The sequence below is a fragment of the Pogoniulus pusillus genome, chromosome 30 (genome assembly GCF_015220805.1).
Source record: "Pogoniulus pusillus isolate bPogPus1 chromosome 30, bPogPus1.pri, whole genome shotgun sequence".
Lineage (NCBI taxonomy): Eukaryota > Metazoa > Chordata > Aves > Piciformes > Lybiidae > Pogoniulus > Pogoniulus pusillus.
Genome location: NC_087293.1, coordinates 12579533 through 12602280, shown reverse-complemented (window position 1 = coordinate 12602280; position 22748 = coordinate 12579533). Strand labels below are relative to the sequence as shown.

Here is a 22748-nt window from a genome sequence, read left to right as displayed (position 1 = left end):
CACCGGCGGGTCGCACCGGCGGGTCGCACCGGCGGGTCGCACCGGCGGGTCGCACCGGCGGGTCGCACCGGCGGGTCGCACCGGCGGGTCGCACCGGCGGGTCGCACCGGCGGCACGGCTCCGTTACACGCACCCCCGCGATGGCCCCTCCCGCTGCTCCGGAGCCCAGCGCAGCGCCGTGGTGAGCCTCTGGCCTCCGGCTCATGCCCCTGCGTCTCCCGCTCCTTGCCTCTCGGTACCGGCGCTGCCGCCGCCTCGCTTCTCCCGCTTCCCACAGGGAAACCCTCCGTGTCCCTCGGCGTGGAGGCAGCGCCGGAGCGGGCAGAGCTCTCCTTCTGCCCTGCCGAGCTGGGCGCAGTGCCCACAGCGCTCGGCAGCAGCTTGGGCCGCCGCTGGGGAACGGTTCCAGGAGGGCAGGGAGGAGGTTCGGGGCTGAATTGGCCTTTTCTGCTGCTTTGGCTTCTGCTGCTGAGCTGCCCTTCGCTGGGGCTCCAGCAGTCATCTTTGGCTTCTGCTGCTGAGCTGCCCTTCGCTGGGGCTCCAGCAGTCATCTTTGGCTTCTGCTGCTGAGCTGCCCTTCGCTGGGGCTCCAGAAGTCATCTTTGGCTTCTGCTGCTGAGCTGCCCTTCGCTGGGGCTCCAGCAGTCATCTTTGGCTTCTGCTGCTGAGCTGCCCTTCGCTGGGGCTCCAGAAGTCATCTTTGGCTTCTGCTGCTGAGCTGCCCTTCGCTGGGGCTCCAGAAGTCCTCTGCTCCTGCTGGGGCACTCCCCTGTGCAGCACTGCGAACCAGCTACGGCTCGTTGCAGGGAGCTGTGACTCGTCGTAAGCAGCTACTTGGTGCTCAGAGGGCTGCAGCAGCTCTGCTCTGAGTTCAGGCTATGAGAGCTGGGGCCCTGCAGCCTGGGGAAGTGAAAGCTTCGAGGAGACCTTGGAGTGGCCTTCCAGGATCTGAAGTGGGCTACAGGAAGGCTGGAGAGGGACTATTGACAAGGTCTTGGAATGACAGGAGGAGGAGGAATGCATGGGAGAAGAGCCCAACCCCACCTGGCTGCAGCCTCCCTTCAGGCAGCTGCAGGCAGCAATGAGCTCTGCCCTGAGCCTCCTCTGCTGCAGGCTGCACCCCCCCAGCTCCCTCAGCCTCTCCTCACAGGGCTGTGCTCCAGGCCCCTCACAGCTTTGTCGCCCTCTTGTGGACACCTTCCAGTACTGCAACATCTCTCTTCAATGGAGGAGCCCAGAACTGGACACAGCACTCAAGGGGTGGCCTGAGCAGTGCTGAGCACAGGGCAGAAGAACCTCCCTTGTCCTGCTGCCCACACTGCTCCTGAGCCAGCCCAGGATGCCATTGGCTCTGCTGCCCACCTGGGCACTGCTGCCTCAGCTTCAGCTCCTCTCTGCCAGCACCCCCAGCTCCCTCTCTGCCTGGCTGCTCTCAGCCACTCTGTCCCCAGCCTGTAGTGCTGCTTGGGGTGGTTGTGACCAAAGTGCAGAACCCTGCCCTTGGCCTTGTTCAGTCTCCTCCCATTGACCTCTGCCCACCCATCCAGCCTGGCCAGGTCCCTCTGCAGGGCTCTCCTACCCTCCAACAGCTCCACAGCTGCTCCTAGCTTGGTGTCATCTGCAAACTCACTGATGCTGGACTCAATCCCCTGCTCCAGACCATCAGTGAAGATACTGAACAGGACTGTGCCCAGCACCGATCCCTGGGGCACAGCACTAGTGCCAGCTGCCCACTGGCTGTGGCACCATTCAGCACCACTCTCTGGGCCCTGCCCTGCAGCCAGTTCTTGACCCCATATCAGAGTGAATCTGCCCAAGCCAGGAGCTGCCAGCTTGGCCAGGAGCTGCTTGTGGCAGACAGTGTCAAAGGCCTTGCTGCAGTCCAGGTAGACTCCATCCACAGCCTTCCCCCCATTGCTTATGGCTCTGCTGGTTTGGTTTCTGTTCTAGGTGGAATTACTTCTTCCTTTACGACGGCTCAAAGGTGAAGGAAGAAGGAGATCCTACAAGTGCTGGCATCTGCTATTTTTACCCTCCTCAGGTAATGTCTCTGCTTATCCTGGGGTGGACTGGAGGGGCTGTAGTTCAAGAGAGGTTCTCCTGCCCCTCTACTCTGCCTTGGTGAGGCCACATCTGGAGTACTGTGCCCAGTTCTGGGCCCCCCCAGTTCAATAGGGACATAGAACTGCTTGAGAGAATCCAGTGCAGAGCTACAAAGATGATGAAGGGAATGGAGCATCTCTCTTGTGAGGAGAGGGTGAGGGAGCTGGGGATGTGCTGCTGGGAGAAGAGGATACTAAGAGGTGACCTCATCAGTGGTTATATAGATGTAAAGGTGAGTGGCAGGAGGCTGGAGCCAGGCTCTGCTGGGTGATGCCCAGGCACAGCACAAGGGGCACTGGGTGGAAGCTGAGGCAGAGGAAGTTTCATTTAAACATGAGGATGAATTTTTCCCCTATGAGGGTGACAGAGCCCTGGCACAGGCTGCCCAGGGGGTTGTGGAGTCTCCTTCTCTGGAGGTATTCCAACCCCACATGCTCCTGTGTGATCTGGTATAGAAGATCCTGCTCTGGCAGGAGGGTTGGGCTGGCTGAGCTTTGGAGGTCCCTTCCAGCCCCTGTCACTATGATTATGTCAGTGCCTGTGTTGAGGCAGTGCTGATGGTCCTGCTTCAAGAGGAGCAGACAGGCTTCTGTCTGCAGCTCTGGATTGATTCCTCATTCACAAAAGCCTTAGGGAAGCTCATGGAACTGGAGCCATCTGGGCTGGTGCTCCATGGGCTTGTGCATAGAAGCTCTTGAGTTTTTGTGGCTGGGCAGAGTGGTGTCCTCTGCTTCCTTACTCAGTTGAGGCCTCCAGCAGTGTCCAGGGCTGTCCTGATGACATGGCACACAAGGGATGGAAGTGTCCCCAGATGAAAAAGCATTCCAGTTGTATTTCCCCCTCAAAATTCCCTCTGCTACTGAATTTCAACATGAGGAGGAACTTTTTTTGGTGTGAGGCTGCTGGAGCCCTGGAGCAGACCACCCAGAGAATTGTGGAGTCTTCTTTGCAGAGCTTCCAAACCCACCTGGCCATTGTGATGCTGGCCAAGCTGCTGTGTGTGCTCCTGCTTGAGCAGGAGGCTTGGCCTGAGTGATCTCCAGAGGTGCCTTCCCATTCCACCACCCTGGAATTCTGTGCCTCTCTGATTTGATGTAGACCTGAACTTCTGAGTCATTTTTATTCATGCTTGAATCACAAAAATCTGTTGGTTGGTAGAGACCTCCAAGATCATCGAGTCCAACCAATAGCAGTAGTGATGGTTTTTTGTTTCCCAAGTCCTCCCAAGAGGAAGGAATTGAAGTCTTTCTCCCTTGCCTTCATGGACAGACCCTTCCTGACCACCAGGAGCTGCTCTGTGGGCAGATGGCCGGCGTGGTGCGCTGCATGACCGAGATCTCAGGAGCTCCTCCCAGCCTCATTCGCCTGAGGAAGCTCAAGTTTGCTGTTGTGGTGGATGGAGACTACCTGTGGGTGAGTGCCTGAGGTCTGGAGACAGTCACAGAGGGAAAGCAGAGTCTGGAGAGAGGTCTGGAGGCAGTCACAGAGGGAAAGCAGAGTCTGGAGAGAGGTCTGGAGGCAGTCACAGAGGGAAAGCAGAGTCTGGAGAGAGGTCTGGAGGCAGTCACAGAGGGAAAGCAGAGTCTGGAGAGAGGTCTGGAGACAGTCACAGAGGGAAAGCAGAGTCTGGAGAGAGGTCTGGAGGCAGTCACAGAGGGAAAGCAGAGTCTGGAGAGCTGTGGCAGCCAAAGAGGACTTGGTTTTCTCCAGGGCATGGGCTGCACAGCTAGAGCTGGGGTGGGACTTTGCAAGGCACAACTTCTCACGGCTAGGTAGCATCAGTGCTGCCTTCCACAGCCCTGCAAGCCCCTGTGGTGGTCATTTCAGCTGTTCTGGGGAAACCTTCATGTGCCTCATGTGTGTCCACACCCAACCTACTCTAGAATGACAGAACCACAAACTGGTTTGGGTGGGAAGAGACCTTTCAAGTTCATCCAGTTCAACCCCTCTGAGCTCAGCAGGAACATCTGCATCTAAAGCAGGTTGCTCAGAGCTCCAAACAACCTGACCTGGAATGCTTCCAGGGATGGGGACATCAACTACCTTCCTGGGCAAGCTGGGCCAGGCTTTCACCACCCTCAGTGTCAAACATTTCTTCCTTCTCTCCACTCTGAATCTCTCCCTCTTTTAGTGCAAACCCTCACTCCTTGTCCTGTCACCACAGGCTCAGCTCAGAAGTCTGTTGCCAGCACAGGTTGCCTGGAGAGATTCAAGGTCCAACTTGATGTGGCTCTGAGCAGCCTGCTCGAGCTACAAACATCCCTCCTGACTGCAAAGGGTTGGACAAGATGAGCTCTGAGGGTCTTTTCTAGCCCAGTGCATTCTGGGATTATCCTGGTCTCCAGGCTGGTGACACAGGGGTATGATGAGTGGACCACAAGATGGATAAAGAAGTGGCTTGATGGCTGCACCCAAAGAGCCGCTGTCAATGGGTCCATGTCCAAGTGCAGGCAGTGACAAGTGGAGTCCCTCAGGGATCAGTCCTGGCACCAGTCTTGTTCAACATCTTTGTGGGTGCCATGGACAGAGGCACTGAGTGCAGCCTCAGCAAGTTTGCTGCCCACACCAAGCTGTGTGGTGCAGCAGCCAGGCTGGAGGGCAGGGATCCAGCCAGAGGGACCTGGGCAGGCTGCAGAGGTGGGCACAAGCCAAGCTCAGGAGGTTCAACAAGACCAAGAGCAAGGTCCTGCAGCTGGGTTGAGGCAATGCCAAGCACAAATGCAGGCTGGGCAGGGAGTGGCTGCAGAGCAGCCCTGAGGAGAGGGACCTGGGGGTGCTGCTGGAGGAGAAGCTCAACAGAAGCCAGCAGTGTGCACTTGCAGCCCAGAAAGCCAAGCAGAGCCTGGGCTGCAGCAGCAGAAGTGTGGCCAGCAGAGCCAGGGAGGTGATTCTCCCCCTCTGCTCTGCTGAGACCCCACCTGGAGTGCTGCATCCAGTTCTGGAGCCTCCATTACAAGAGGGCTGTGGAGATGCTGGAGAGTGTCCAGAGCAGGGCCAGGAGGATGCTCAGAGGCTGCAGCAGCTCTGCTCTGAGCACAGCCTGAAAGAGTTGGGGCTGTGCAGGCTGGAGAGGAGGAGGTTCCCAGGTGACCTTCTTGTGGCCTTCCAGGATCTGAGGGGGGCTACAAAAAAGCTGGGGAGGGACTTTTGAGGCTGCCAGGGAGTGACAGGACTGGGGGGAATGGAGCAAAGCTGGAGGTAGGGAGATTCAGGCTGGCTGTGAGGAGGAAGTTGTTGAGCATGAGAGTGGTGAGAGGCTGGAATGGGTTGCCCAGGGAGATGGTTGAGGCCCCATGGCTGGAGGTGTTTGAGGCCAGGCTGGCTGAGGCTGTGTGCAGCCTGCTCTAGGGTAGGGTGTCCCTGGGCATGGCAGGGGGGTTGGAACTGGCTGCTCCTTGTGGTCCCTTCCAACCCTGCCTGATTCTATGGTTTCTGATGTTCATTGAGCCTGTCTGTGCCAGGACTCTTCCTGTGAGCATTTTGAATTTCCTTTTAATCTGAATTGTGGATCTGGGAGATGTTTGAGTGCCACAGAGCTGCTCCCACACCTTTGGAAGTGATAAGAGCTATTCTCAGCTACTGTGCCTGGGTTTTGTCACTGAACATCCTTCCATTCTCTCTTGCAGGTTCTGGGCTGTGCTGTTGAGCTCCCTGATGTCAGCTGTCAACGGTTCCTGGAGCAGCTGATCAGCCTCTTCACCTTCTACAATGGACCTGTGCACCATGCCTATGTGGTAAGTAAAGACCAGCAGCCTTGGTGGGCTTGCCCAGGAGGAGATCTCAAACACTTCCCCATGCTGGGCATGGTTGCTCCCATAGGTTATCTCCCTGCTAGCAAGGGTCAGAGCAAGCTCACAGATCAAAGGACTGGGACTGGAGCAGTCCCAGCAGGGCCTCATCCTCCTCTTGCAGCTGGGTGGTGGAGGCTGTTTGCTAAATGTTTCTGAGGTGTTCAGCTTAAAGCAGTTTCCTCTCAGCATCACAGAAGCCCAGATTGCCAGGTTGGAAAACACCCCAAGAACCATCTGGTGCCAGCTTTGGAGGTGATGGTGTGGTTGAAATGAGCTGGCCCAGCACCCTGCCAGCTGCCCAATGTAGAGGAATCCACCACTCCCCCTGGGAAGTGATTCCAATGTCTCACTGTTCTCGTGGGAAAGCATTTTCATCTTCCTCCCTCCCCAGCAAGCTTTGTTCCTCACAGGACCTGTCCCACCCTGGCAGTATCTAATCCCCCTGGATGTGCTAAGGCCTGTGCAGTGACAGCCATGTGGACTTGTGCTGTCCCCAGGTGTATTCTCAGGAGGCTCTGAGCAAGAGGTGGGACAGATACATTGAACACGTCCAAAGAAACACCAATGACCTCCACAGGATCTTCAATTCCCTCTGGAATCTGGACAAAACCAAGGTAAAAGCAGCTCCTCTGCAGCCTCTGCCTCTGCAGCTGCCTTAGTGCCCATGGGTTTGTGTTTCTTTGCTGCTTGCAGCATTTCTGGCCTAACTTCTTGTGGTTCTCCCCACCCAGGTGGACCCTCTGCTTCTGCTGAAAGCAGCTCTCATCCTGCAGACCTGCCAACGTTCTCCCCATGTCTTGGCAGGCTGCATTCACTACAGAGGCCTGTGAGTAAAACCAGAGGGTGTTCAAAGGGTTAACCCAGCCCTTCAATCTGCCCCTGCCTGAGGTTGTGATCCTGGGGTGCACCCAGAGCAGGGCATGGGGACTGCTGTTGGTTAGCAGCAGGAGCATTCATGCAGCAGGCAGCTGATCCCTGTCTGATCTCACAGGGGATGGATGGTTCTGGGTGTTTGTCAGCACAAAGGAATTCAAGGTTTGGGCTTCAGTGGTATAGAATCAAAGAATCAACCAGATTGGAAGAGAGCTCCAAGCTCATCCAGCCCAACCTAGCACCCAGCCCAACCCAATCAACCAGACCATGGCACTAAGTGCCTCATCTAGTCCAACAGCAGTAAGTTTGCAGATGACACCAAGCTAGGAGCAGGTGTGGATCTGTTGGAGGGCAGGAGAGCCCTGCAGAGTGACCTGGCCAGGCTGGATGGGTGGGCAGAGGCCAATGGGGTGAGATTGAACAAGGCCAAGTGCAGGGTTCTACACTTTGGCCACAACAACCCCAAGCAGCACTACAGGCTGGGGCCAGAGTGGCTGAGAGCAGCCAGGCAGAGAGGGAGCTGGGGGTGCTGGGAGAGAGGAGCTGAAGCTGAGGCAGCAGTGCCCAGGTGGGCAGCAGAGCCAATGGCATCCTGGGCTGGCTCAGGAGCAGTGTGGGCAGCAGGACAAGGGAGGTTCTTCTGCCCTGTGCTCAGCACTGCTCAGGCCACCCCTTGAGTGCTGTGTCCAGTTCTGGGCTTCTCAACTCAAGAGAGATGTTGAGGTGCTGGAAGGTGTTGAGAGAAGGGCAGCAAGGCTGGGGAGGGGCCTGGAGCACAGCCTGTAAGACAATGTTCAGCAGGATGTGGAGGAGACTGAGATCCTTAGGCTTTTTGGGTGGAAGACATCAAGAAGGAAGATGTGTGGGTGTTATGTGTCCCCCTGGCAGATACAGAGCATGTGTCTCTGCAGCTCTGGTTTTGACTGACTGGTTGGCCAGGAGGTCACCTAAATGCTGTGAGAGGGGAAGCCCTCTGCTGTGAGGCCAAACTGGGAGAGTTGGGGTTGTTCAGTCTGGAGAAGAGAAGGCTCCAGGGAGAGCTCCTGGTGGCCTTGCAGTGCTTAAAGGAGCTGAACAGAAAGCTGGACACAGACTTTTGGGCAGGGCCTGTGGTGGCAGGACAAGGGGTGAGGTTTTTAACTGAAAGAGGGAGATTCAGAGTGGAGAGAAGGAAGAAATGTTTGACAGTGAGGGTGGTGAGAGCCTGGCCCAGGTTGCCCAGAGAGGTGGGAGCTGCCCCATGCCTGGAACCACTCCAGGTTTGGGACTGTGAGTGACCTGCTCTGGTTGCAGATGTCCCTGCTGGCTGCAGGGAGGTTGCACTGGCTGAGCTGTGAAGGTACTTTCCAACCTGAGTTGTCCTGCATCTTCCCTGCTTTGTCTGGTACAGAGATTTCCTTCTTTTCACCAGATTTCATCAGAGTCCCCTGCAGTGCTGCACTGCAACACTGCAAAGGGCTTGGCACTGGAGTCAAAATCCTTCTTTGTCTAGAGTCATGAAATGGGTTTGGTTGGAAGAGACCTTTCAGCTCATCCAGTCCAACCTTTAACCCAGCACTGCCAGCTCACCACTAAACCACATCCCTCAGCACCACATCTCCACAGCCTTGAAACCCCTCCAGGGATGAGGACTCCACCACTACCCTGGGCAGCCTGGGCCAGGCCTTGACAGCCCTTTTGGGGAAGGAATTGGTCCTCATGTCCAACCTAACCCTCCCCTGGGTGCAGCTTAAGGCCATTTCTTCTTGTCCTGTCAAAGACTGAAGAGTCTTTAGGAGAATCTCCAGAATGTGGATCTCAACAGGATGGAACCAGAAAGACTGAGAGTAGCTTTGGAAGCCCTGTCCCAGGGGTTGTGCTGCACTACTTTGTGTGTCAGTCTGTCCAAACCTTCTCTACTGCCCACAGCTCTTTGTCAGCTGGCAGGAAGCCTGTGTGGATTGCTCTGTTTGAGCTCCTTGCTCAGCAAACCCTCAGCTTCACTGCTGGCCCTGTCCCTCCTGGGCTGGTGGTGCTGAGGGTCCCAAGTGACAGCCTGGTGTGAGCTTCACTGCTGGCCCTGCCCCTTCTGGGCTGGAGGTGCTCAGAGTCCCAGTGACAGCCTGGTGTGAGCTTCACTGCTGGCCCTGCCCCTCCTGGGCTGACTTTGGTTTGTCCTCCTAGGATTGTGAGCACCCAGCTGCCTCCTTCTCTCACTGCCAAAGTTCTTCTCCAAGGAGATGAGTCTCCAGCCCAGGTAGGTGTCCAAACTCATTCCCTGCATGCATCTCTAAGGACGTGGTGTGGAAGCTGCTGTCACATACATCCTATATGTGCCACCACTGGGAAGGACAAATCTTGGTGCTGATGCTAAGAGCTTTGATTTGCTGTGACTGAGGAATGTTTCCAGACCTCTGCACTGGGAATTTAGAGGGGTTTTAGGTCTTTTAAGTTGCTGTATTCCTAAGTTCTCATCTCTGTGATGTTTTGCTGAGGTTGGGGTTTATTTTTGCAGCCAGGTTTAGGTTTTTAGTGTCAGATATACAAAATAAACACCTGAAGGTGACAGAGTGCTGGAGTTCTGTTGCTGTTAAAACCTCTCAATACTAAGTATTGATGTGGTTCAAGATCTCCTACACAGGAACTGCCAAGATCTGCATCTGAAGAAGGCTTCTGCTCTTCCTCTGGTTGAGTGAGCCAAGGCTTTGTCCCCCCAGGCAGGCAGTGGTGGCAAACTGTGGTGTTTGTCCTTGCTTTTGGATGTGTTTTGCTTCTTGGGAAGTCCTCTTGAATTTGAGGGCTCCCTAAGGAGCACCTCAGTGCCCACCGTGAGAAACCAGTGCCAGCATTTGCTGAGGGGGATGGTCTGGGCTCTGCTGGAAGGCTGCAGGAGATGTCCTGGTGGCGAATGTTGAGTCACTGCACGGAGCTGAGTCTTGGCTTTTCTTTCAGAGAGAGCCTGGAGGTGAGGAGCAGCAGGAGCCAGGTGAGCATCCAGCTTCAGAGCCCTGGCTGCCAAGGGCACAGCAGCAGCACATGGACGACCTTCTGGGGCTAAGTTCTCCATAGCCAGAGCATGAGCTGGGCCTGTGGGGTTCACATCAAAGCTATGGCTGGGTGCAGGAGATACATCCCCCAGGGTGCTGCCGGCGCCAGTCAGCGTGTGCCAGTGGGTGTTGTGTGATCAGAGCCAGCTCCTTGCTGTGCCTGAGCAAAGGAGTTTGCTCTTTTGGAGTTTCATTGTCAGTTCTGTGGATTCCCAACATGAATCCTAGTTCCCCATGTGCCTGCTTGCTGCTGGTGGAGCCCTGGAAGCAGATGGCTGATGCTTGCAGCCCAAACCTTCAGTCAGCACTGCGCAGCGGGAGCTGATAGACAGTGTGCCACGCTTAACTGTGTGTGGAGGGGTGGGGAAATGCAGGCTAAGAGATGTGGGTGACCTTTTCCTGCAGAAGGCTTGGGGCTGATGATGGAGGAGTCTGGTTTCTGCTCTCTGTGCCAAGGCAGGTTGATGTCCTCCTCAGAGCTCCATTGCTCTTGCAGGTTCCCCGTGGCCGCAGGGTGTCCGCATCATCCCCGTGGTCCTGACGGCAGAGGAAGCCTCAACGCTCAGAGCCTTCCCAGTGGAGTGGAGGACAAGGTGGGAGATTACTCTGAGGCACAGTGAGGCTCTTAGAATCATAGAGCCTAGAATCCTAGAGTCCTTAGAATCCTTAGAATCCTAGAACCTAGAATCCTAGAGTCTTCTAAGATCATCGTTGGCCCAGCACCACCATGGCCATCGAACCACATCCCCAGGGGTCATGGCCACACATTTCTTGAGCACCTTCTCCCCACTTGCAGCAGAAGAGCTGGCATGAGGCATGGCTCTTCTGTTACCATTTCCTCTGACATTTAGACTCTCCTCTGGCTCTTCAAGCTGCCTGAGGTCTCCCAAGCTGAACAGAGTTCATGGTGTCCACATCTCTGTGTTGAAGCAACCTAAAGCTGCTCTTCTCCAAGTCGAGCTGTGATGTTCTGTTGTTTCTCAGCTCACAGCTGCTGCCTTTTGTGCTTTGTGAGGAAGGGAATGACACCCCCAGGAGCCTGCAGGGTGAGGGCTATGCTTGGCCCCTCTGGTAGACCTTAGCCCACTCTTTGAAGGGGTAGATGTTCTTTGTAGGTCAGCGGTTGAACGCTGGCAGGAGGTGATGGTGTCAGAAGCTGTGTGATGACTTCAAGCATCTCTGCTCAGTTTAATCAACTTGTCATCTCCCACTAGGTCACCCATGTCTCCAGCAAGCCCTGAAGGAGAGCAGAAAGAGAAGAGTGCTCTGGAGGTTTTGGAATCAGCAGGAGACCTGAATAACATCTCTCTGCAGGAGTCCCCTGAGCAAGCATCAAGCCCAGCTGCCCCAGAAGATGCTGTGCCATCAAGCAGCCCTTTGAAGGGCTTCCCCAAAGTGGGAACCAGCACAAAGACTTCTCCAGCTGCAAAACTGACCAACCCAAGCAACAAAAGCTCAGAGCTTGGTAGAAATTCATCCTTGGCATCAGAGATAGGCACAGAGCAGCTGCCAAGCCCTTCCATGCTCGATGCTGCTGAATATGCTCAAGCTGCAGGCCCATTTCTGGCAGGCTTTGCCTTTCCAAACCCTTATGCCCAGGAGCAGGAGAGGCAGAGATTGAGACAATCCCTTATGGACTCTGAGCAACGTGGTGTTCAAAGCTCTCCAGCCAGTGGCAGCCCAGCTCTCGGTGTTCAAAGCTCTCCAGCCAGTGGCAGTCCAGCTCTCGGTGTCCAAAGCTCTCCAGCCAGTGGCAGCCCAGCTCTTGGTGCTCAAAGCTCTCCAGCCAGTGGCAGCCCAGCTCTTGGTGTTCAGAGCTCTCCAGCCAGTGGCAGCCCAGCTCTCGGTGTCCAAAGCTCTCCAGCCAGTGGCAGTCCAGCTCTTGGTGTCCAAAGCTCTCCAGCCAGTGGCAGTCCAGCTCTTGGCTCTCCTTCCCAAGAGCTGAGCAAAAAGAGGCCAAGTCAGCAAGATGAGCAAGGGACTCTGAGCCAAAATGGTGTCCCTGGAGAAAGCAGTGGCACAGCTGGTGGCAACGTGCAGAGTTTGGACTGTTCAGCCACTGCTGTGCAAGCAGAGCTGCAGAGGAGTCAGCTGTCAGCTGCTGAGCTTCAGGAGAGCCTGCCTGGTGACCCAGCAGAGAGCACACACTGTGCCAGCAGCAGGGAGAGGGACTGGGCACCACAAGTGGGCAGTCTGGGAGCCCAGGCTGCTGTGGAGGCAGGCAGACCATGCCAAGTGTTTAAGATGAGCTTGTATGTTCACTGCATTAAGGGGCTTGTGCTGTCCCTCCTGGCTGAAGAGCACCTCCAGGAGGACCAGAGCTGTGTTGAGGATGTGGTAAGTGGGAAGGCTCTGCAGATAGCACTGCTTCTTGCCTGGTGGTGGGGACAGGGCTGACAGCTGAGGAAAAGACCTCTAAGATCAAATCCAACCACCAACCCAACATCACTGTGGCCACTAAAACGTGGCCCACAGTTCCATGGCCACAGGCTGCTTGCACACCTCCAGGGATGGGCACTCCAGCACCTCCCTGGGCAGCCTCTGCCAATCCCTGACCACTCTTGCAGCAAAGAAACTGTTCCTCATCTCCAACCTAACCCTCCCCTGGCACAATTTCAGGCCATTTCCTCTTGTTCTGTCATCTGATTCTAGACAGAAGAGACCAACCCACACCTGGCTTCAGCCTCCTTTCAGGGAGCTGTAGAGAGCAATGAGGTCTCCATTCAGCTTCCTCTTCTCCAGGTTCTTCTCCCCAGCTCCCTCAGCTGCTCCTCTCCAGCTTTGTTGCCCTTTTCTGGACCTGCTCCTGCCCCTGAATGTCCTCCTTGGAGTGGGGAGCCCAAAACTGATGCCAGTGCTCCAGGTGTGACCTGAGCAGTGCCTGGTACAGGGGCAATGTCACCACCCTGCCCTTGCTGGCCACGCTGTTGCTGCTCAGGGCTCACCTTCAGCTGGTGCCTCCCATCTCTCTCCTCACCTGCTCCCGTGCTCTGCAAGGCAAAGCTCTGTGGCTTGGGGTTCCTCACCACAGGCAGAGCTGCGTGGGAGGTGGCTGCCAGGCAGCAGTGAGAGGTGACAGCGTTCGTCTCACGGCAGACTCCTGCTGCCTGGTGCTGTCTCTCAGTGCCAGCACCGGAGCACAGCACGTAGGTGGCACTGTCAGACGGCCCCACGGGCTGCCAAGGGCCTCTGCTGGGCTTGGGATCTGTGGGGAAGCCCCATCAGCACTGGGAAAGCCAGGTTGGTTCTCTTTAAGCTCCACTTGGCACCTCACAGCTTCTCCCTCTGGAAAAGCACCAGAGAGATGTGTCTGGCAGCGAGGCCTCACAGTGTTCCCTTTCCACGAAGGAAAGGAGACATCCCTGTGGGAGCCAAAGAAGTTCCTCCTGGAATTCCTGCTCTCTGCATCCCTTGAAAGAAAGGAGACCTCCCTGTGAGGCTCCAAAGCCCTTTCCCCCTGGAATTCTTGCTCTCTGCACCCCCTGGCTCTGCTCTCCACAGGCTGGAGCAGAAGCTTCCCTTTAGGCAGCCCAATAGGTGCTGTGCCAGAGCAGCCCCAAGTGTCTCCCCTGTGCAGAAGCTTCAGGCAGTGCAGGGCAGCTCAGAGGGCTGCAGGGAAGGAGGTGCCAGCCCTGGGTGAAGCAGCAGCCTGCAGAGCTGCTGCCTGGCCTCTGCCTCCCCTCTCCAGCAGCTGAGTCAAAGCTGCAGAGGCCTGGTTGATGTGCCAGTTGCCATGGCAACAACCTAATTTCTCTAACTGTCAGGCTGGAAGGTGGAAGGAAGCTCAGAGTAATGCTGGCTCCCAGCACAGCCTCAAGGTTACTCCTTCTACTTCTGAGCTCTGGGACATGGTGGCTGTAACCCCTCTCCATGAGCCACCTGCAGGGAGCATGGCAGGACTGGCACTCTCAGGAAGGGATTGCTGCAGAATCATGGAGTTGCTTTGGTTGGAAGAGACCTTTCAGATCACTGAGTCCAACCATGAGCTCAGCACTGAACCCTCAGCACCACATCTGCACAGGTGGTGCAGATTCCCTCCAGAGATGGAGACTTCACCACTGCCCTGGGCAGCCTGGGGTAGAAATTGGTCCTTGTGTCCAAACTAAACCCCTCCTGGCTCAGAGACCATGAACTACAGCCCTGGCCTCTCACAGTGGCTGTGTCACACTGCCCTGTCTCAGCTGCACATCTCTACCACACTTCCTCTGCTGGAGGGGATGCAGGCAAGTAGGAACTGATGCTCACCAAAGTCTCTCTCGACCTGGGCAGCCCAAAACTGCACTCAGTCCTCCATATGAGACCTCACCATGGCAGAGTAGAGGGGGAGGAGAACCTCCCTTATCCTACTGGCCACACTCTTCTTCATGCAGCCCAGGACACCACTGGCCCTTCTTGGCCACAAGAGCACACTGCTGGCTCGTGGGCAGCTTAGAGTCATAGAATTGTTAGGGCTGGGAAGGACCTCAAGGATCATCTGCAGCCCCCCAGATCAGGTTGCTCAGAGCCTCATCCATCCTGGCCTTAAACACCTCCAGGGATAAGGCTTCCACTGCCTCCTTGGGCAGCCCCTTCCAGGCTCTCACCACCCTCATGGTGAAGAACTTCTTCTTAACATCCAATCTGAATCTACCCACTTCTACTTTGGCTCCATTCTCTACCTGACAGCCTAAAAACTCCCTCCCCAGATTTCCTGTAGCCCCTTCAGATACTGGAAGGCCACAGCAAGGTCTCCTCAGAGCATTCTCCTCTCCAGACTGCACAGCCCCAACTCCCTCAGTCCCTCTCCACAGCAGAGCAGCTCCAGCCCTCTGCTCATCCTTGTGGCCCTTCTTTGGACACCTTCCAGCACCTCCATATCCTTGTAACAAGGCCTCCAGGACTGGATGCAGCTGGGGTCTCACCAGAGTGGAGTTGTCCCCCCAGCATTCCCAGGTCCTTCTCTGGGGAGCTGCTTTCCAGCAGGTCCTCACCTGTAGTGGTGCAGGGAGCTCTTCCTCCCTGGTTGCAGGAGCCTGCTCTTGCCTTGGATGGGTTTGATGAGATGTTCCATCATCCTAGAGGGAGAAGGAGGATTGCTGGAGGAGGTGGAACTGGGCCTTGCTGCTGTGCTTTGGAGACATAACCTCAGCTTGTCTGCTGCTTTGTTTGTCTGCAGGAAATGCCCCTCAGCTCTCAGGGATGTCAAAGCTCAGCTCTCAGGGATGTCAAAGCTCAGGTCTCAGCTAATGCCTGCCGAGTGCTTCCAGGCCCCTGAATGACACCAAAGAAGGGTAAAATATGCTGCTGGTGCAGCTGGCAGCAGCAGGCAGCACTCACCAGGCCTTGCCAGAGTGGTTTCCAGTCACCCTGCAGGGCTTTTCCCTGCAGAGCAGGAGGCTTTGGAGGCTCAGGGACTCCCTCCCTGTCCCTCTTTGGGGCTTATCCCTTCACTGCACAGAAAGGAAAAGCTGTTCCATGGCCAGGGGAGGGTCAAAGGTAGGCCAGGTCTTGCTGAATGGAGGCTTGATCCCTCTCCATGGTGAAGCAGAGTGGGCAGGCAGGCTGGAGGATTATGGAATTAATCATCCCTGAGCCCTGGCTGCTGCCTGTGAGCCTCAGCAGCTGTTCTGAGCAGTCCAGAGGGGAAAGCAGCTTGGCCTTTATCTTAGTAGCTGTTGTGTGGATCCATTGCTCCATGCTGGCCTTGTGAGGCTGTTTCCTTGGCTTCTCTTCTTGAAGTTCTTCACAGAGAGAGTGATTGGCATTGGAATGGGCTGCCCAGGGAGGTGGTGGAGTTGCTGTCCCTGGAGGTGTTCAAGAAAAGGTCAGGCCACAGCTTGAGTGCTGTGTCCAGTTCTGGGCTCCTCCATTCAAGAGAGATGTTGCAGTGCTGGAAGGTGTCCACAGGAGGGCGACAAAGGTGTGAGGGGCCTGGAGCATAGCCCTGTGAGGAGAGGCTGAGGGAGCTGGGGGTGTGCAGCCTGCAGCAGAGGAGGCTCAGGGCAGAGCTCATTGCTGCCTGCAGCTGCCTGCAGGGAGGCTGTAGCCAGGTGGGGTTGGGCTCTGCTGCCAGGCACCCAGGGACAGAACAAGGGGACACAGTCTCAAGTTGTGCCAGGGGAGGTCTAGGCTGGATGTTAGGAGGAAGTTGTTGTAAGAGAGAGTGATTGGCATTGGAATGGGCTGCCCAGGGAGGTGGTGGAGTTGCTGTGCCTGGAGGTGTTGAAGCAAAGCCTGGCTGGGGCACTTAGTGCCATGGTCTGGTTGCTTGGCCAGGGCTGGGTGCTAGGTTGGCCTGGATGAGCCCTTCCAACCTGCTTGATTCTGTGATTCTGTGTTCATCCCAATGGCTGCAGCTGGCCAGCAAGTGGGCAGAGAGACTGGGTGCCCATTAGGGGAGTTACTGGTGAGTTGAAAGGAGGCAGTGGAGGCAATCTGTCTACAACTACCTGAAGGGACATTGTAGCCAGGTGGGGGTTGGCCTCTTCTCCCAGTTAACCAGCAATAGAACAAGGGGACACAGTCTCAAGTTGTGCCAGGGTAGGTATAGGCTGGATGTTAGGAAGAAGTTTTTCACAGAGAGAGTGATTTCCCATTGGAATGGGCTGCCCAGGGAGGTGGTGGAGGCACCGTCCCTGGGGGTCTTCAAGAAAAGACTGGATGAGGCACTCAGTGCCATGGTCTAGTTGACTGGCTAGGGCTGGGTGATAGGTTGGACTGGATGATCTTTGAGGTCTCTTCCAACCTGGTTGATTCTATGATTCTATGATTCTATGATTCTATGATTCAATTAAAAGCAGTCCTGGTATGCCAAGCTGGATTTTAGTGGGCTTGGGGTTGGGTTGATGGTTGGACTTGATGGTCATAGAATCCTAGAAAGGTTTGGGTTTGAAGGGACCTTCAACATCACCCAGTCCCAACCTCCCTGCCATAGGCAGGGACACCTCCCACTAGCCCAATTTGCTTAAGGCCTCATCCAACCTGGCCTTGAACACCTTCAAGGAGGGAGCAGCCACAACCTCCCTGGGCAACCTGTGCCAGTGTCTCCTCACCCTTGCTGGGGAGGATTTCTTCCTGATACACAGACTGAATTTGCCCTCTTCCAGCTTGATAATCTTAGAGGTTCTTTTCCATTCTCAGTGATTCTAAGCTGCAGCCCACCTTGTGCTGTGTGTTGGGTGTGCTGAGGGCTGGGGAGCCAAGGAATGTTGCTTGCCATGGCTGACAGTTGTGGCCAGGAGATGGAAATGGACCCTGGAGGGTGATGGTTGGTGGTAGATTTCCTGTCGTGCATAACACCAGGTGGTTTCATGGCTTCTTCTCAGGTTCAAGCTCCCTTTTCTGGGTGTCTGTCTCACTGTGAGACTTCTCTGCTTCCTTCTGGGCCCACCTTTCCCAGCTGTTCTTGATGGCAACAGCACTGTGAAGGGATCCAGGCTTGGGGACATCGACATCATCACCCAAGCTCCTTCCAGTGGAGGTCTGGGTGAAGCAGGGCTCCTGCTTTAACACCTTCTCCCTGCCCTCTCTGCAGTACCACAGCAGCCTGGCTTCTCTGAATGGCCTCGAGGTTCATCTGAGGGAGACTCTACCCAAAGACTCCTCCTCATGCTCCTCCTCAGCCAAGACAACCTACAGCTTCACCCACTATGACTGCATTCAGAACGTGCTCACAGGTGAGCAGCTGCCTGGGAGGGGAGAAAGGGAAGGAGGAGAGGGTTTGTGGTGACCTCTTGGGTCAGCCTTCAGCCTTCTCAGGATCCTTGCTCACCATAACTCTTCCTAAACAGCCTGGATGTTAAGAGGCCTATGGAGTAAGCTTTGTGTTGTGGCTTCCTCATCTGCTGGAGGTTTGTTGTTTGCTTTGGGTGAGGCCAGAGGTGCCTGGGAGATGGAGCAGCTGCCACTGGTGCTCTGCTGGAAGTGATGCTGTTAGGCTTTGGCTAAGGACTGAGCTGTCCTCTTCCAACCCACTCTCCTTCCCCCCCGCCCAGCTTCATTCACCCTGGGTGTTATGTCCTGCTGTACAACTGGCAGTTGCTGGCCACAAGAAGCAGGATTTGGGAACAGGTTGTAGCCCCCATTTCTACTGCCCTGGCTCCCTGGGTGGGTTGTGGGCATGCAGAAAGCCCCATCCATCCACCCACCCATCCATCCATCCACCCACCCACCCATCCACTCACCCATCCACATGTTGCTCCAGCTCACCCTTTTCTGACAGCCTCATGGGCACCATCTCACCTCTGTCCAGCTTAGAAGTGCTTGAGGGAAAGAGACAAACCCCACTGGTGTTAGGGGGTCTGAGACCTTCTGGCCATCCCTCTGATGTGTGGGATGGAAGTCTCCAGACTTCTGGTCTGTGCATGGCTGAGCATGGTGCAAGCTAAGGTCACAGTGGGGCTCAGGATGTCTCACAGTCTCTAGCCAGGCTGGAAAAGATCTCTGAGATCGAGTCCAACCTAGCACCTGACACCTTCTAATTGACTAACCCATGGCACTGAGTGCCTCTTGCAGCCTCCTCTTGAACACCTCCAGGCACAGCGACTCCACCACCTCCCTGGGCAGCCCATTCCAATGCCAATCACTCTCTCTGGCAGGAATTTCCTCCTAACATCCAGCCTAGACCTCCCCTGGCACAACTTGAGACTGTCCCCTTCTTCTGTTGCTGCTTGCCTGGCAGCAGAGCCCAACCCCACCTGGCTACAGCCTCCCTTCAGGCAGCTGCAGACAGCAATGAGTTCTGCCCTGAGCCTCCTCTGCTGCAGGCTGCACACCCCCAGCTCCCTCAGCCTCCCCTCACAGGGCTGTGCTCCAAGCCCCTCCCCAGCCTTGCTGCCCTTCTCTGGACACCTTCCAGCACCTCAACATCTCTCTTGAATGGAGGAGCCCAGAACTGGACACAGCACTCAAGGGGTGGCCTGAGCAGTGCTGAGCACAGGGGCAGAAGAACCTCCCTTGTCCTGCTGCCCACACTGCTCCTGAGCCAGCCCAGGATGCCATTGGCTCTGCTGCCCACCTGGGCACTGCTGCCTCATCTTCAGCTCCTCTCTGCCAGCACCCCCAGCTCCCTCTCTGCCTGGCTGCTCTCAGCCACTCTGTCCTCAGCCTCCTACTCTGCAGCTCTCCAGGCTCTGTAGGAGCTCCACAGCCCTTTGCTGCTCAGTGCCTGGGGCCATGCTCCTCTTACCAGCTCTGTTTCTCCTCTTCTGCAGCCAACCTGCCCCACACACCTGGTCCCCTGGAGCGGCACTTCCTGCGAGCCACCACACTGATCCACTCGGACTTCAGCCAGCTCCCCACTGCCTCCGAGGTGATCATCAGGTGAGCTGAGCTTCTGAGTCCCCCCTCTGCTAGGCACAGGGTGCTGTGTGACACTCAGAAGGGCAGGAGGAGGAGAACCTCCCTTGTTTGTAGTGCTGGCTGAGGCTTGGCAGATGTTGCGCTCACGCTGGGGTCGCTGGCTGAGGGTCAGTGGGGTCAGCACACTGCCTGGTGCTTGCTCTTTAGCTGTGGGCTCCTTAACATTCTGCCTTGCATGTTGAGATGCCAGGATGGCAGCCAGCAGAGGGAACTGAATCCTGGGCTGGCAATACCACAGAGCCATGGAGTTGTTTTGGTAGGCAGAGACCTTTCAGATCGTTCAGTCCAACCATTACCCCAGCACTGCCAGGGCACAACCAAACCATGACCCTCAGCACCACATCTCCACAGCTCTGAAACCCCTCCAGGGATGAGGACTCCACCACTGCCCTGGGCAGCCTGGGCCAGTCCTTGGCAACCCTTTTGGAGAAGAAATTATTCCTCATGTCTGACTTAAACCTCCTCTAGGGCAACTTGAGGCCATTTCATCTCATCCTATCACTTGTTCCTTGAGACAAGAGGCCTAACCCCACCTGTCTCCAGCCTCCTTTCAGGGAGCTGCAGAGAGCAATGAAGGTCTCCTCCCCTCAGCCTCCTCTCCTCCAGGCTGAACACTCCCAATTCACACTCACAAATTGCATCAGCTTGGAAGGGACCTTCAGAGGTCATCTTGTCCACCCCCCTGCAGCGAGCAGGAGACTCCTCCAATTAGATCAGGCTTGCTCAGGGCCACATCAGGTTCTCAGTTGCTCCTCAGAAGGTCCAGCAGAGCCATGCCAGGGCTGTGTGGCTGAAGATCCAACCTTAGAACATTGCCAGAGCCTGGCACCACGAGGCTCTGAGAGGCAGCTTTAAATTTAGCTGTTCCTAATAAATTTGTGTCTCGGCTGCCAGCCAGAAGCACCCAGAATTGGCAGCCTGGGTTTTGTTTTTCTTGCACGGCTTGTTGGGCTGGAAACATGATGTGATGTGTGTGGCAAGCTCATTGTGATGGTCTTATCTCAGCCAGAGCCTTTCCAGGCTGCCATGGGTGGTGCTGATCCACAGCCCTCCCCTGCTGCTGGAGCTGAGCTTGGGGAGGACTTCGTGTTGTGAAATTCCACCTGCCTGACCCTGCTTCTGTGTGTGTCCAAACCCTGATGAAATAAAGATGCATCTGGGAATGACAGTTTCATTCCTCTGCCACAGCTTGCCAAGGGAATGTGAATCACTCCAGTGCTGGAGGGCTCCTTGTTTAGCATCAGCTTCTCCAGCTCCTCACATCCCTGTCCTGGCCAAGCCCATGTATTCCACAGCCTCCCCCAAAAAAAGCAACTCCTTGTGTGAATCAGCCTGAGTAACAAGATGACTAAAAACTGATTTCTTGTGGGGAGAGCTGTCACAGCAGGCTGTCAGCAAACACAGCACTCCCTGCCTTCCTCCAGCAAAGCCCTCTGCTTTGCTCCCTGCCAGCCCTGGTGCAGGCAGAGCCTCAGCGGTGCCTTTTAATCAGGGAGCTGAGCTTCTGTGGTTGCAGTGTCAGCAAATCTCAGCCTGATATGCTTAGAAGGGACCTCTGGAGATCAGCCAGTCCAAGCTCCCTGCTTAAGCAGGGGCATCCACAGCAGCTTGCCCAGGATCAAAGGGGCCAGGTGGGTTTGGAAACTCTGCAAAGAAGGAGACTCCACAACCTCTCTGGGCAGCCTGCTCCAAGCCTCCAGCAGCCTCACACCTGAGGAGGTTCACCCTCACACCTGAGGAGGTTCACCCACACACCTGAGGAGGTTCACCCACACACATGAGGAGGTTCTCTTCTTGCTCAGGTGGAACATTGATCTTCACCACAACTACACAACTCAGCACCTGCTGAAGGGGTGCTGAGGCTTGCAGCATGAGATGGGTTCCTCCAGGAGTCACAGCACGCTTGGAAGGGACTTGTAGGGTTCCTCTAGTCCAGCCCCTAGGAGGGGTTGCTGGAGTGTGGAACTCTCACCTCTTGGTCTACTGGACTGGGCTACCAGCAAGAGCAGTTCTCTTGCTGCTGAGGAGATCCCCAAGGATGTGACACAGATCCCCTTAAGAGGGGATCTGCTTCCCTGTGTTCTCCTGCAGCCTTTTGTTTTAGCTCTTGTTGCTTTTCTCTGCTGAGTGAGACCTAAAAGTCCCTCGAGAGGGTGACTTGGAGTGGATCTTTCTCAGAGCTGTAAATCTTGACCACTGCCTTCTCTTCTACCCTGCCAGGAATGCCTCCACTGCCATCTATGCCTGCAGGAACCTCGTCCAGGAAACCTACTTCCAGCAGCTGGGTGCTCCACTGCGCAACTCTGGTGTCCCCAACCCCCACGACAGTGCCTTCAGCCTGCCCAGCAAGGCCAAGCAGAAGCTGCTGAAGCATGGAGTCAACCTGCTCTGAGCCCAGCTGCTGGGACACTCAGCCTTCATCTCCAGTGAGGAACATCTCCAAGCTCTTCATCCTGCAGGAGGCACAAGGCTCTGTGCCAGGTCCATGGGGTCTGCTGCCTGCTGTGCCCTGAGAAAGGGCTGCTCTTGGTGCCCTGTTCCTGCACACTCTGTGTGCCAGGTCCATGGGGTCTGCTGCCTGCTGTGCCCTGAGAAAGGGCTGCTCTTGGTGCCCTGTTCCTGCACACTCTGTGTGCCAGGTCCATGGTGTCTGCTGCCTGCTGTGCCCTGAGAAAGGGCTGCTCTTGGTGCCCTGTTCCTGCACACTCTGTGTGCCAGGTCCATGGTGTCTGCTGCCTGCTGTGCCCTGAGAAAGGGCTGCTCTTGGTGCCCTGTTCCTGCACACTCTGTGTGCCTGGGCTGGAGGAGCTGGCATGAGCACTTACCAAAGCCTGAAGGTAGCAGCATCTGTGTGTGCACACCTGAGACCTTTCATGATGCTCTGCCACCACTGAGTGCCTTGGCCTAGAGGAAAACCTCCTCTTGCTGTAAGCTACACAGACATGAAGCTCCTGGGCAGCACTGGAGTCCAGAGATGCCAGACACTGCATCTGCCTGGGGTTCTGTGCCTGCACTTGCCCTGGGCAGAGCTGGGCTTTATTTATGTCCCTTAATCCATGGCAATACCCCAGCCTGCCTTGCCTTGGCCAGCAGAGGTGATGTTCTGCATCTTCTCAGGAGAGCTGGAGCACAGCAAGTGCTGCAGAACTCCTCACAGGTGCTGTCAGGAGGAGGTTTATGCTGGACCTGGAGCCAGGAGATCCTTATCCTGATGGGTGATGGTGCAGCAGAGTGCTGCCCACCAGCCTGCCCTGGTGATGGTGGTGGGAACCTCCTGCCTGCTCCTCAGCTTTCTGTTTTCTCCCCTCCCTCCTGCCTCAGGACCTTGTTTCATCTCCTTACTCTTGCTGCTCTGGCTCTGTTGACAGGAGAAAGCAACTGGGAGCCCTTAAGCTTAAGGACCAAAGAGGTTTTGTAGCCCTCAACAGATGTTCTCCTTCTGCTTGGCTGGTAGTTCCCTCTTGGGGCTGGGGGGACTGGTGGTGACCTGGGTGATGGATACCTGCAGCTGGCTGGGCTGTGTTCCAGAGCCTGCTGCTGTTAACAGTTATCACTGTCACTGGAAAATAAAAAGAGAGCCCCCAAGGCTCACCCAAGTGATGGGGCCAGAATCTCA

The 22748-nt window shown here is 56.0% G+C and overlaps 1 protein-coding gene across 1 annotated transcript; it reads left to right on the top strand.

Moving 5' to 3' along the window:
• Positions 1-84: 84 nt before the first annotated feature.
• Positions 85-22748, top strand: HPS4 (HPS4 biogenesis of lysosomal organelles complex 3 subunit 2). Its single transcript, XM_064169029.1, has 13 exons — positions 85-181; positions 1951-2041; positions 3373-3516; positions 5730-5837; positions 6392-6508; positions 6626-6720; positions 8931-9003; positions 9699-9732; positions 10290-10386; positions 11008-12130; positions 17307-17448; positions 18985-19093; positions 21353-22748. The coding sequence occupies exons 1-13, from the start codon at positions 141-143 to the stop codon at positions 21522-21524; spliced, it is 2346 nt and encodes a 781-aa protein (XP_064025099.1). The 5' UTR covers positions 85-140; the 3' UTR covers positions 21525-22748.

What these genes read in the sequence shown, in the direction of transcription:
- HPS4 (XM_064169029.1), top strand. Translation starts at nt 141, where the DNA reads ATGGCCCCTCCCGCTGCTCCGGAGCCCAGCGCAGCGCCGTG. An exon ending in CTGTGCACCATGCCTATGTG is followed by an intron (nt 5,838 to 6,391) that starts GTAAGTAAAGAC and finishes TGCTGTCCCCAG; the next exon opens with GTGTATTCTCAGGAGGCTCT. An exon ending in AGAGCTGTGTTGAGGATGTG is followed by an intron (nt 12,131 to 17,306) that starts GTAAGTGGGAAG and finishes CCCTCTCTGCAG; the next exon opens with TACCACAGCAGCCTGGCTTC.